At 38.2% G+C, this 13661-nt stretch overlaps 1 protein-coding gene across 3 annotated transcripts in view; it reads left to right on the top strand.

Annotated features, from left to right (window-relative positions):
* The window catches only part of rsrc1 (arginine/serine-rich coiled-coil 1), a 401286-nt gene that overhangs the window by 319950 nt on the left and 67675 nt on the right, over window positions 1–13661 (top strand). For all 3 annotated transcript variants that reach the window (XM_080185516.1, XM_080185515.1, XM_080185513.1), the window contains one exon: window positions 9681–9749. In XM_080185516.1, coding sequence (XP_080041642.1) covers window positions 9681–9749 — 69 coding nt within the window. The remainder of the gene's footprint in view (window positions 1–9680; window positions 9750–13661) is intronic.

The following is a 13661-nucleotide window of genomic DNA, read 5'->3' as shown; positions in this document are numbered from 1 at the left end:
CACCAGCTCAGAATTCAGATAAATTGATCAAGCTGAAGAGTAATAAAAGATCTTTATAAAGACAAAACTTGTGAAGTACAGCAAATAAATCAAAATAAGGCACATTAGTTTGTTGAATCTAAATTGTGCCCAGTTGGCTTCTGAACAGCATTATGGCTATCAATCTTCTCCTGATAATGGGGGCTCTTGAAATCCACCTGATGTTTTTGTTATTAAATTTCAGTCTAATGAGTACTGCTAATACATTTTGAAGATGGTTGTATGGTGCTGAATGTGTACTGGAGCAGGATAATTTGAATGAAACATTAGACAAACGTTTTACATGACTCAAGGGGTATATCTACAATTACACTTTTGGCCAAAATTGAATTTAAATGGAATTTCAATTATCCTTTCTTTTCTGGCAGTGAGAATGAAGTGTAAATGAAGTATGGCTCTTTACTGTTCTAAATGATTGTTTTTGTAAGCTAATTTAATATATTTGAGTTGTGAGGAAGGTTGGAGACTTGCATTTGAACTGCACTCACAGTTTTTGCACAATATGCAGCTTGCAACAAATTATCCTTTTTTATAACTAAAGTGTAAGTATTTGTAAATTTGAAACTTCAATTGATGTTTTACATGTTTATCTTTAACTCAGTAATAATTTAAATTGATTGGTACGTGATTGAAACATGAAAGGGAAATAACATTTCCACAATCATTTAAATAACAGAACTTAGTGTGGCAAAGATTCATTAGTGGTTTTGATTTAATAATCACAGCAAATATTTGGCGGAATGCAGAGCTTTTTGACAAGAGAAATTAGAAAATGTTTTGTTATAATGCAATAAAAGCAAGTTAAAGTAAGTTGGCAACTATTATTACAGTCTATTTCGAGAAACTACTTTGCACGTCGTTCACTCACCAGCAGCTTAGTAATAAAAGGAAATGGTTCCCTCGAGACATTTATGCATTGAAATAAATGATATGCTGGAACAGAAATTTAATTAATTTACAGAGTTTATTGATAACCCCTGGTTACTTGGTAGTGATTGTTAATTTTTTTTAACATCTGTACTGTAGTGTTGGAAAACCGTATTACATTTATAAGGTTTATAAGATTTATGTTTATATGTTGGGGATGTAGTTTTAAGTTTAGGGTAAATGAAGAGAGTCATGTGACTTGCTCTGGCATTTTCGTGACCATAAGCCTGGATGGTTTGATTGTCAGTAATCAAAGAAAGGCTAAGATTGTTTTACTGAGAAAAGGGTTCAAGATTTTTACACGTGGAGACAATGGCAGCAGCATCTCAACTTACCATGAGTGAACTCAATGTTTGCCAAAATCTCAGAAAGGCGTTGAAGGTTCCATGTTGTAAATAGTTATACTACAACTAGTCCATTTACTTATAAGATGAAAAAGAGTTGAAATTAAGAATAGTTAATTAGTATTTCCATCCAGATAGAAGTTTAATGTGTTTCACCTTGCCATGGTGAAGCAAACACAGGAAGCCATTTTTGAGATTGGGTTACGGGTTCCCCTACAAATCAGTGAACATCAAAGACAGAGGTTCTGTGTGATCAATTGAAAGAAAAGCGATTTGACCTTGTGAGCTCCGATAGCTGGCTGAAGGAAGGACTTAGTCTCTTGTTGGAAGAGATGCATCCTGCAGCCTTCTGTAGTTTCTGGAAGATTTATTCTGGCATGACCAGGGAAAAGAAGGTCTTATGAGGAAAGGCTGAGGGACTTGAGGTTATTTTACTAAGAGGTGACCTAATTGAAGCGTACAGATGATCAGAGGGTTAGATAGGGTGGACAGTGAGAGCCTTTTTCCTTGGATGGTGATGGCTAACATGAGGGGGCATAGCTTTAAATTAAGGGGTGGTAATTATAGAACGGATGTCAGAGGGTAGGTTCTTTCCTCAGAGGGTAGTTAAGGTCATGGAATGCCCGCCCTGCCTGCAGCAGTTGTGGACTCGCTAACTTTAAGGGCGTTCAAATGGTCAGTGGATAGGCATATGGATAACATTGGAATAGTTTAGGTTAGAGGGTCATTAGATTGGTTCCACTGGTTGGCGCAACATCGAGGGACGAAGGGCCTGTACTGTGCTGTAATGCTGTATGTTCTAAGAAGAATTATTGGAAGAGGCTTCACCGCTGGTCATGAATTTAAGAAACTCTCCAAAATCTGAGGAAAGCACCTGGAGACTGTCACTGGAAATTAGTACTCATGAAATCTTGCAACAACTGTGGACTATTTGCTAAAGGGACTGTAATGCAGTGGGGAGTACAATAGATGTTAAGTTTACAAGGATTATGTCACTTTCTTTTGTTTAATGTGTCTCTTTCCACACCATATGCACAAGGCTAATTTTCATCTGACTCCACAGTGAGATTTACCTGGGATAGGTTGCTAGCCTATTGCCAGAGGCTTATAGGTTGAGGGTTGCCACTGCACATCAAACGTGGCTGACAAGGAGTCTCACCCATCTTACCACCTGTCGTTAGCATATTGGAAGGACTTTGAAGGTTGATACTCAACTTTTTGGCTGCATTATGAATACACTTTCCTTGGCTATCAAGTCCTGGTGTGAGACTTGAATCTGGAGCTTGTGCCACAAGAGCTCCAATGTTACTTTCTGTAGTCTACAAAACAAAAATACTGTTCAGTCAAGTTTTCTTTCAGTTATTTGTTGCAGTAAAAGTTCTAAAACATGAAACCTTGGAAGATTGAATTTGTTTTTTAAAGTTAGCTGGAAGGCTGGCTGAGTTGAAAGTGACCGTGAAACTATTTTAGATTGTCATGAAAAGACATAGGGTTCACTGTTGTCCTTTAGGGAAGGAAATCTACCATCCTTACCTGGTCTGGCCTGCATGTGACTCCACTCCACTCCACTCCACTCAGATCAAGGGCAATTGGGGATAAGCAACAAATGCTGGCCAGCGATGCCAACATCCGATGAAATAATAAAAAAAAATCCTGCTTTAAAGTTTTATTTGGTATTTACAAAAGAATACTAGCAGTAATGACAATTAACATCAATAAAATTAAACATCTAGACAACTTGGCAAACCCATACTTTAACATCAGAATTCTGTTTAAAAACCATTATCTTAACTTCATTTCCACTGGCTCCTTAACAATGAGTTTCAATCATTGGATGGTCAACTCATTTGATGAGAGTTTTGTTTTAACGTACTGAAAAAGCAAAAGGTAGAATGCTGGAAATCTGAAACAAAATCAAAAATAAGGGGTACACAGCAGGTCAGTCTACATCTGTAGAGTGAGAAAACAGGTGAACGTTTCAGACCGTGTTCTTCACAACTGAAAGATGAACAAGTTCCATAAACGAAAATGACAAGTCAGAAAAACCTCCAGAGGCCAGCGTGAATCTTAATTTCATCCAAGTAATGGATTTAGGCCTTCGTCTACGTCCCATTAATAGGCCTGTGAAGGTAGAAGTAGCAGGTGTAATTCTGCCAAGCCTCTGACGACAGATTCAATGGCGGACATAGCGGGGGAAAAATATGGCAGGATACCCAGAAATGTGTTTCACACCAGTGTGAATTTACAGCGGGATCTTCCAATGGAACCCACCATGGCAGGTCAGGAAACCTTCCAGAGGCCAGCGTGAACCTTAATTCATCCAATTAAAGTGATGTTTGTGAAGGCCCAACCCCTCCCCATACCACACTTTCCGTGATGTTGGCAGAAAAACATGCCAGTGTGAAATGTATTTGGTGCAACAAGGCACCAATATGTCACCTGAACAATGCCTGAGGCTGCCTGCAGATTTCAGGATGGAGACTTTCTGCAACCCTAGACTCTAAATGCCAGGAGTGCATCTACTGGTGGACCCTCTAGATTTGGTGTTCTGGAAGGTCCTGTCTTCTAGCCTCAGAATATTCCTGTCAATCTACCTTTGTTCTCAGGAGTGCTCCTTGAGATCCAACTTCATTCCCAGGAGGTCCACCTTCTTTCTTCAATCGTGGGTCAGTGATGATGAGCACCTTTTTCAAAATGGTGGAGGACCACGTGCAATTGAGGCCTTCCCTGCTACTGAATATAGCATGATACACTTAGGTGTATAATTAATGAGGTCAGGACCGGATGATTTGCCATATTTTTCTCCCAACCACCACAGTGGGAAACACGTAATATTCCCACCCCTGGCGCAGCACTTACTCTTAACTCTGGGTCAGATTCACCCATTTTAACAGCCTAAAATTACATCATGTTGGACTGACCTGAGAACTCTTAAAAATGGTGGGTGGAACTCAGTTCTGGAATTCACACTGCCATTCTAATTTCTGACAATCAGTGCAGGATAGTGATGGAGATAACATGCCCACATGCAGCACGCCCACCTCCAAAGAGTCATGAACCACAGGGGAGCCCAATTGCTTAACGGGGAACCAAAAAAAAATTGCCCTTGGAGTTCTTTAATTGTCAGACTTTGAAATGCAAAAAAACTGTTCTTTCAGTTTCAATAGTTAGATGCTATATTTTAACATAGATACAATTTTACTGCAGTTTTTTATTACGCTGGGCCCTGTCCTGAAAAGAAATCTGTTGACTTTACGTTGATCATATTGTGAGAGCATTGATTCAAGCTTTCATGTATTTTTTCATTGGCAATTGTTATGCATTCAAGATGAAAGAAAATGGGACTTAGAAACTGCTGTGATCTAAAGTGATTTAAATATCGACAGCCCTTTAAATTTGGAGAAAAAAGACCTTTGCAGCTGTGACTGAGGAAAAAAAAACAGGGACCTGCTTCTGAACTGCTTTAATTAACAGAGTACCTGGTGTAGCTTATAAAACACTGGGTTATCTATTTATTGAGTAGTAGGCTCTATTGCTTGCATTTTCAAGTCATTGTTTTGGCAGCTAGTATCATTATGAATACTTGGGTGAGTTTCAAAAGCAACAACCCATTTATCTCAATGCAAGGAGAGGTTGAATTCATATCTTAACAGTTTTAAGAGGCCATTAGAAGATTAACTGTTTTAATGGGTTCCTGAATAGATGCTTGTTTATTTTACAACTGAATGGCCACTTACATGGTTTACGTTTTCATTGAGTCAGGATTTTCCATAATATGAATGACTATGTTTTTCAGTGACATCTCTATTAGATTGTTATAGGTGTATTTCTTAAATCCATTTTGAAGGATTCCCATTGCTCTTATATGACTCATTTGCATAGTGGATACTGGGTGACTGGTATAGATGATATATGGGAGTGATGGAGGAGGTATGGGGGTTATGAAGAGGATTAGGTGTATGAGAGGGCATGTGGCAGTTTGAGGGCTTGACATTCATCGCTACAATTAGGCCAATGTCCCAGTAAATGGAAGCAAGTATTCTAGCTTGCCGGCCTCACCATTCATCCACTTTTGTGGCCACTTCAAGAGGTGGCTGGCCCTAAATCAATCCTTCACCTGTCTCCCCGAATTGAAAATATGTCAGATGATGGTCTGATTTTGAAGAAAATGGGCTACCAAGTTGGGAAGTTTCCTGATTTGACCACCTCACCTCCCCTGTGAAGTTCCTGCCCAATGTTTCAAGTCAATTACCCTTCCTTAGGACTATTTGTGGTTTCTGGTCTGCCCTCGATTTTCTCTCAAGTTCAGCATCCCTTGGGTGGGCTCCACCTCCTTTGCAATCTGGAGTTTACTTTTGCTAACATTTATTGTGCAACAGTACAATTTGCATCAAAGTAATGAAACCTTTTGAGTGCTGGGTACTCTAATCCAACACATATCTCCCTGTATGTTTCTCCTAACTATTGGAAGGTAGAAAAATGACCACTCTACCTGATGAGACCATTATAAATCAACTAACTGATTTATTTTACCTGTGACAGATGTACAGATAGAACACAGTTTTCATTGAAATTTACCCTGATTGCTGCATCAGAATAAGGGAATAAAATGTATTTGTATAGCACCTTTCATGTCCCATATACCCCAAGATGACTTTTGTGGTACAATCACTGTTATAATGTAGGAAATTTGGCAGCCAATCACACAGAGCAAGTTACCATGAACAATTGTTTTATTGAATAAAGGCACAGATCATCTGTAAAAGGGTACCATGCAAAATTAGCCTGGGGTAGACATGACCTTTTATTTGGATCCTGGACTGGCTGAGTGGCAGCTGACAGAGTGTGATGGCCAAGGGATATTTTTCTGGAAGACTGTCCAATGGAGTCCCACAGGGTTCAGTGTTGGGGCCCTTGCTGTTTGTGGTTTATAATAGTGTTTTAAACTTGCATGTAGGAGGGTTGAACAGTAAGTTCTTGGATTATACGAAAATTAGTGGGGTGGTAAATAATGAGGAGGGTAACCTTAGAGTACAGGAGGATATTAATGGGCTAGTCAGATGGGCTGGTCAGTGACGAATGAATTCAGTCCAGATACTTATGAGGTGATGCATTTGAGCAGGACAAACAAAGGAATACACGATGAACGGCAGGAACCTGGGAAGCACCGAGGCTCAGGCGAAGTGCGTGTACGTGGATCCCTTAACGGAACAGGGCAGGTTGATAAAATGGTTAAGAAGGCATATGGCATACTTACCTTTATTAGCTGAGGCATTGGGTTTGAGATTAGGGAGGTTATGCTGGAACTATATAAAATGATGATTAGGTCACAGCTAGAGTATTATGTGTATATCTGGAATCCACATTATTGGAGGGATATGATAGCTTTGAAAAGGGTGCAGAGGACATTTACCAGGATGTTACCTGGGCTAGTGAGTTTTAGTTATGAAGAGAGATTGGACAGGTTGTTTTCCTCGGAGAGAGGAGACTGAGTGAGGATGTGATTGAGATGCATAAAATGATGAGGGGCATAGAGAATACAGGAAGAAATGTTTCCCCTTTGTGGAGAAATCATTGACTGGGGGCATAGATTTAAGGTAAGGGGCAGAAGATTCAGAGGGGATATGAGGAAAAACTTTTCACCCAGAGGGTAATGGGAATCTGGAACTCTCTCTGGCTAAAAGGATGGTGAAGATCCTTATTATATTTAAGAAGTATTTTGATGTGCACTTGTGATGCCAAGGCATACAAGGCTATGGAGAAGTGCTGGAAAATTAGATTCAAAGTTATATTTTTGACCGGCAAAGATATGATGGATCGATGGAGCTTTTCTATGTTGTCGAACTCTCTGACCTCCCCCTCCACCCTCCCCCCCGCTATCTATATTGGGGATTGAACAGATTATTTGTCAATCAAACTTGAAACCACCCTTCCAGTTGGCGGTCTTCTGACCGTTTAAATGAATGAGACTATTTCCGTGTTATATGTGTGAAGTCACTAGAATATGTTAAAGTACATCATTATGCCTAACTACTTTGGAAACAAATTCTATCAGACACTTTGTCTGGTCTGAGCTACTAGCTCCTATCATCAAAATGAATAACTTAAGCCTCAGATAACTACCTTCCCTTGACAGGCTGCATGGTCAATAATTTTTAACCATTTGTGCACTGAATTTAACTTAATGCATTAAATAAAAATGAATAAACTCAAAATAGCCCCAAGCTCAAAATAAAACTCGCATTCATGACTCAATTATTCCAATGCATTCCTGACTGGTCTTCCGTATTCTACTCACCATCAATTTGAAATCATCCATAACCCATTTGTTCTTGCCTGAACTCTCAGCATGTTCTGGTCACTTGCCACCTCTGCGCTCATTGACTGACATTGACTTCCAGTAAAGCAATGTTTGAACTTTTAAATTCACATCCTTGCTTTCAGATGCCTCTATGGCCTTGCTCTTTCCCATCTCTGAAATCATGTCCAAACCCAAAACCACCTAAGATATTTGCACTTCTCTAATTTTGACCTTTTGTGCATTCTCAATTATAATTGTCCCACCATTAGTTATACTTCCAGTTGCTGAGACCCCTAGCTTTGGAATACCCTCCCAGAACCCTTTGCCTCTCTGCCTTCTTTTACTCCTTTAAGATACTCATTAAAATTTACTTCTTTCACCAAACTTTTGGTCATCTGACCAACTATCTCTCTATGTGGCCTGGTGTTGTACTTTATTTTGTAATGTTCCAGTGAAGCAGCTTGGGAGATTTCATCATGTTAAAGTCTCTACGTAAAAATAAGTTGTTTTATAATATTTAAAGAAAGGGAAAGCAAAAATAAATAGATGGGAGATATTGCTGGAATAATTGCTCAACAGCGTAGAGGAATGATCTCAGTCAATCAATAAAAAGAAGCATCAAAGATATTCGAAGCATTAGCTAAAGAGTTGTGGGAATCGCTGATCTAAGAAACAGGCATATCCAATGAAAATTGAAAAATTGTATGTCAGATCTGAGATCAAAACATGAGATGATAAAATGATGTATGCTGTATTTTTATTTTTAAGCCCTGATCAAACGCCATTCCATAGAAAGATGATGCTTCTTTAAATGCTGCCTGAAAAAAATCCCTTATATGTAATGCTTAGGATAGAAAAAAAAGCAGGCCTAGCGAAGGAAAAAATTGATAGACATATTAAATATTTTACTGATTGGAGGTGTTTAATTATAAATTTGAAACCTGTCTTTTTCACCAAATGGGAGTGTCAGTTCTGTGCCTGTATTCCAGGTGGATTCTTCTTGTATAAACCACTAAAAAACCGAACAAGGTTTGTTTCTGGTAAGATAAACACCTAAACAAGCCTGAAAGTTCTGAGAATAGGTAGCAAATGATGCAAGTAAGTAGATCTTCTATGGAACATATTGGTCTTTGGCTTCTGAAATTATGGGACTGTTTATGGAATGTAATTGATCAAAGTTATATCATGTAGAATACAAAATTAAACATGAATTCTCAAGCTTAGTTCAATTGCTTTGTAGGGACAGAAAGAATCTTCTGAAAACTTTTCCATGGGAGAGCGTGTCTGGAGTCCATAACCAAATGATTGTTTCTGATTTTTGGCAGAAATCTGCCAGATGGACTTTGTTCATCTTGAGTGTCGTATGCTTAAATTGTTTAAGCAAGAACCATCCAATATTTAACAACTGGCTTGTCTGTTCAATTGGGACATTTAATTACATAAATGCTGCAAGACACATTCGGTTTAGTTACCTTGCTCTGATTAATTGTGATGTTCAATTGTAAATATATTGGTCCATTAGTGCTGGATTCAAACTGAGAATTTGGTCTCCTTGGTATTTTACGCAATCCTCCACTGAACAAGGGCAGGTGCCAAGTATTATCCCATTTCAGTGCATAGCTTAGGCATATAACATGAGACCAGAAAGAATTCATGTTATTTACCTGAACTAGATTCTCATCTATTGGCACTGGTAACAGTTTGTGAAGATGTGTGGGCATGCAACTGAATTAATTCACATCATTTACAGCAGAGGTTTAAATTGCGAACAGTAAAAGTTTTGAAGAATCTATTTTTATAGCTTTGTTGTAAATGTGGCAAGAATGTTTGACATTATAGTTTGAAAATTAAGTTAAAATTGTACTTGGAGTGTTGGGTTTATTCTTGCAAACAACTGTGATGTGTACTTCAAAATGGTGAAGATATTGAAATGGTCAAAATGTAATAATTTAAAGATTTTGTTAACAAGTAAAATGGTTCCAATATTTTACAACTTAATTTTCAAAGATTTGAGAATTAAGAAGATAATTTTAAGACATTCTCAATGATAAATATTTTTTAATTTTCAGCAAAAGCAGATGAAGTATTAAAGGCCAAGGAGAGGAAAGAGGAGGATGCCAAAAAGAAAAGAGAGCAAGGTAACAGAAATCAATTTTAGTGAAATAATACTGAATGTTTTGGAATGCTATTTTCTGGTTTGTCAAAATCACTGTTAATTTTGAAGTGAATTGTGGAAAATAGATGACTGCTCATTTACTCTAACTTGCTGATATAAAGTTTGCTTGTGAGTGGTAAAAACCTGAATATTTCTAGAGTTTGTTTTTTTTGGTGGTTCATTTGTATCATTGTGGGAATGTTATTTTAAAAATAATTCTCCACGATACGTTTTTGAATTTCAATAGACTGCACTTCAACTGTTATGTCTGCAACACCTCACTTGGCTCAATTATATATTTTCTTGGGGAAAAACAAAAGAAAACTTTATATATGAAATGTTTCTGCCATTGACTTTGAAACCACTTTGCCGCTAACCAGTTTTAGGAGCACAGCTGATGTTAAATGCTAGGGTGTTCCAAATTCCAGAAGAGAAATTTGGAATGCTTCCTGTCTACTGTGTTTTGCAATTTAGTATAATGTGAGGAAAGATGTGAAGACCGATGAAGGTTGCCCCAGATGTTTTTGTGATGATAAACAAAATAAATGTTTATCAAACAGTATAAACTAATTAATGGCTATGCATTGTATTTTTAAATTTACCGAGTTCCAAATCCCTCTATTTTCTGACCTCATAGCGAAACCTCCCTAAACAACTCATAGGTTTTTAAACTATAAGCAAACAACAGTTTTGCGGTTGCTTCTGACTTAGGATGGAGACAACTAATTTCTCAAATGGTGAAGTTTGGTGGGATTTGTTTTTATTCCTATTCAATCAAATCAAGCCCAATTCAGAGTCTCAACAAGTTGAGAAGACAGGGCTCTCACCTCCTGTCTTGGGCTTGATCTATATAATCCAAGCTGATTGTAGTAGGCATAGCTCCTCCTCCAAGGCTTGATCTCATTGAATTTTAGCCGAAAAGCCGAGACGCCGCTTTTAAAAATTGCTTTAAATGAAGTTGAAATGTAACCTAATGACTTCACCAAGCATAGCATGTCAATACTACACTTGATCTTAGCCAAAAGGCACAAAAGCACACAGCTTCCTGCTTGGGTTCGGTTTCAAACCAGCTCCTTTTCATAGGGTGAACTTGCTTTTGATATCCTGCACTTCCTTCTGATATTCCATTATCTGAACTAGTCTTCTCAGAAATCACTCCTAATTATCTTTATTACATCGGTTTACCTTTTAGAAAGCAAGTGTGAAATTCACCTCCATATTCTCTTTTGAACTTTTACTATCCTTTAACTTTTGATATTCTATTCTCCATTGTTACCAATTTGCTTTAGAAAAACATCTGTTTATAGTGTTGTTAGACTAATCAGCATGTCAAAAACCATAGCTCCATCAACCCAGCCAACCTGGCTTTCCACAGTTTCCGTTTTAAAATAACAACTTCTTCTTTCAAACAAATCTGGTTATTGTCACTTTTTCTTTGGGTGACTCTAGTATGAGCAGATTGGTTACTGCACTTTCCAAAAATTACTTCAAAAGTATTTTATTGACTGTAAAACACTTCAGACATCTGATAGCAATGGAAGGTGTAGTAAACTTAATTTATATATTTTTTTCCCTTACTCCTTTCTGATGGTCAGTTTATTGTAGAGAAAAAATTATCATAGATGTCCCATGTAGAAAAGACCCAGACCTAGAAATTAAATCAGACCTGATGGTGAGAAGAAAATGGAAGGAAAAATCTGTGCACAGTAACAAAATTATTGTTTGAGGCGAGTTTAATTACCTGTTCCAACTGGCATGTAGAGAAAGTGAACAGACTTATATTCCTCAAATTGATCTATCTGCTTATGGTATTTTGCATCCACATCATGATTTACACTCAAGGAGGAAGTGGGCGCAGAATTATCCCCAATTTTTTTTTAAGAAAAGAGTACTGGCCCTTAATGCAAGGCCCACTAAGGAAGACAACTTTGGGATCAGGAATACTACTTGCTGCCCTGGGCAGATGAATGCCCAATTTGCAGGTGGGCTGGATGAGATCAGCAGGGGTATGTGCAGGGTGGATGGGAAGCAGCTGTTCTACTTAGTTGAAGGGGGCATAATTTTAAGGTGAGGGGCAGGAGGTGTGGAAGGGATTTGAGGAAACACTTTTCTGACAAGAGTGCGGTGGGAGTCTGGAATGCATTATTTGGAGGGAGGCAGAAGCCAGAAAACTCACACCCTTTAAAAAAGTATTTGGACGAGCTTTTGAAATATCATCACATTCAAAGCTATGGACCAAGTACTGGAAAGTGAGATTAGTGTAGATTTAATGTAGTTTTGTTGGTGCAGCCTTGATGGGCTGATGGGACTCTTCTGCACCATATGGCTCTTTGACCAGCTCTGCTTAGACTTGTCTCAAGGTTCAATCGCATGATACCCAATCACGTAAAACTGGAGCACGTAACAGTCAATTGCTGGGGTTTGCAAATGTTATGACACTTAGCTTACAAAGCAGCACAATGGCACAGTGATTAACACTGCTATCTCACAGAGCCAGGGACCCAGGTTCGATTCCAGGCTTGGGTGACTATGTGCAATTTGCACATTAACTCCGTGTCTGCAATGGTTTCCTCCGGGTGCTCCGGTTTCCTACCACAGTCCAAAGATGTACGGGTTAGGTGGATTGACCATGCTAAATTCTCCCTCAGTATATCCGAATGAGCGCTGGAGTGTGGCGACTGGGGGATTTTCACAGTAACTTCAGTGCACTGTTAATGTAAGCCTACTTGTGACAATAATAAAATTTTAAAAACTAGAGGTTGATTCCCGGTAGTTTAAAAGTTTCTTTTATCTTAAGCTGGTACCAACATTGGTTTTGTGGTGCTTCTGGTTGCTTTTTGACAAAATCATGGACAAGACATCTTGTAGTTTGGCAGCACCTGTGATTCTGCTTTCACAAAACTTCCACTCAACAAAATCCTTCCTTTGTCCCAAAGCTAAGTCATTAAACAGAAAACAATTCACAGTATGTATTTACAACTAGAATTGAAAATGTAAAAATGCAAGTTTAAAAATATGAATGTTTTTGTTGTATTCATTTGAAAATTTCCACCCATTATTGATCAATTTTTGCTCCTTTGAAATTATTTTTCATCTTAGTTGCTCTAAGATGCAATATTCATCATACAACTTGTCAAAATCAATCTCAATGCAAAGACTTTTGGCTCAACTTCTCCATATCAGACCATTTCACTTGCTTTAAGAGGACTGACATTTGTTTGAAAACAGATGTCTTGAAATCATATGATTTCTCAAGGAATGTAATATATCTCGACAGCCCCATATTCCTCCTCAAATGTAAACCTCATCGATAAATGTAAGTAGTCTGAACTGATCGTCCAGAGAACTTGCCGTCTTTGGAAATCCGTGGTTTGGAATAAATTCCATGATAGAGCCTAGATATGTTTCAAATGAGGTATGAAATGCCTCTGAATAGAAAGGATCCCATGGCACTATTGGAAGCAGATCAAGGGAATTCTGCTGGTATAGTGACCAATATTTATCTTTCAGTTACCATGACTAAAATATCTCGTCATTTTCTAATTATTGTTAATATGAGATTGTATGCAAATTGGTTCCAGTGTTTCCCGATATTAGACAAGTGTCTACTACAAAAGATCCTTTAATAAATGCAAAATTACTATGTACGGTGGAAATCTGAAATAAGAACAGAAAATGCTGCGAGAACTCTGCAGGTCTGGCAGCATCTGTGGAGAGAGAAACTGAGTTAATGTTTACACATAAAGTAGCTCATCGCACAATATGGGGTGTGGTTGGATGCTGAAATCAGCAGCTCACCTCGTCGTATTTAAATGCATGCAATCAAGGGCCAACTGACTTGTTATCAAGCCTAATGTTTGGTGTGGACAGCTGGGTGGGAGTGGGCAGCCTGATT

This window comes from Carcharhinus amblyrhynchos, chromosome 3, assembly GCF_965287045.1.
Source record: "Carcharhinus amblyrhynchos chromosome 3, sCarAmb.v2.hapA, whole genome shotgun sequence".
Classification (NCBI taxonomy): domain Eukaryota; kingdom Metazoa; phylum Chordata; class Chondrichthyes; order Carcharhiniformes; family Carcharhinidae; genus Carcharhinus; species Carcharhinus amblyrhynchos.
Note: the sequence above shows the minus strand (reverse complement) of the source record. Positions and strands in the feature narration are given on the sequence as shown.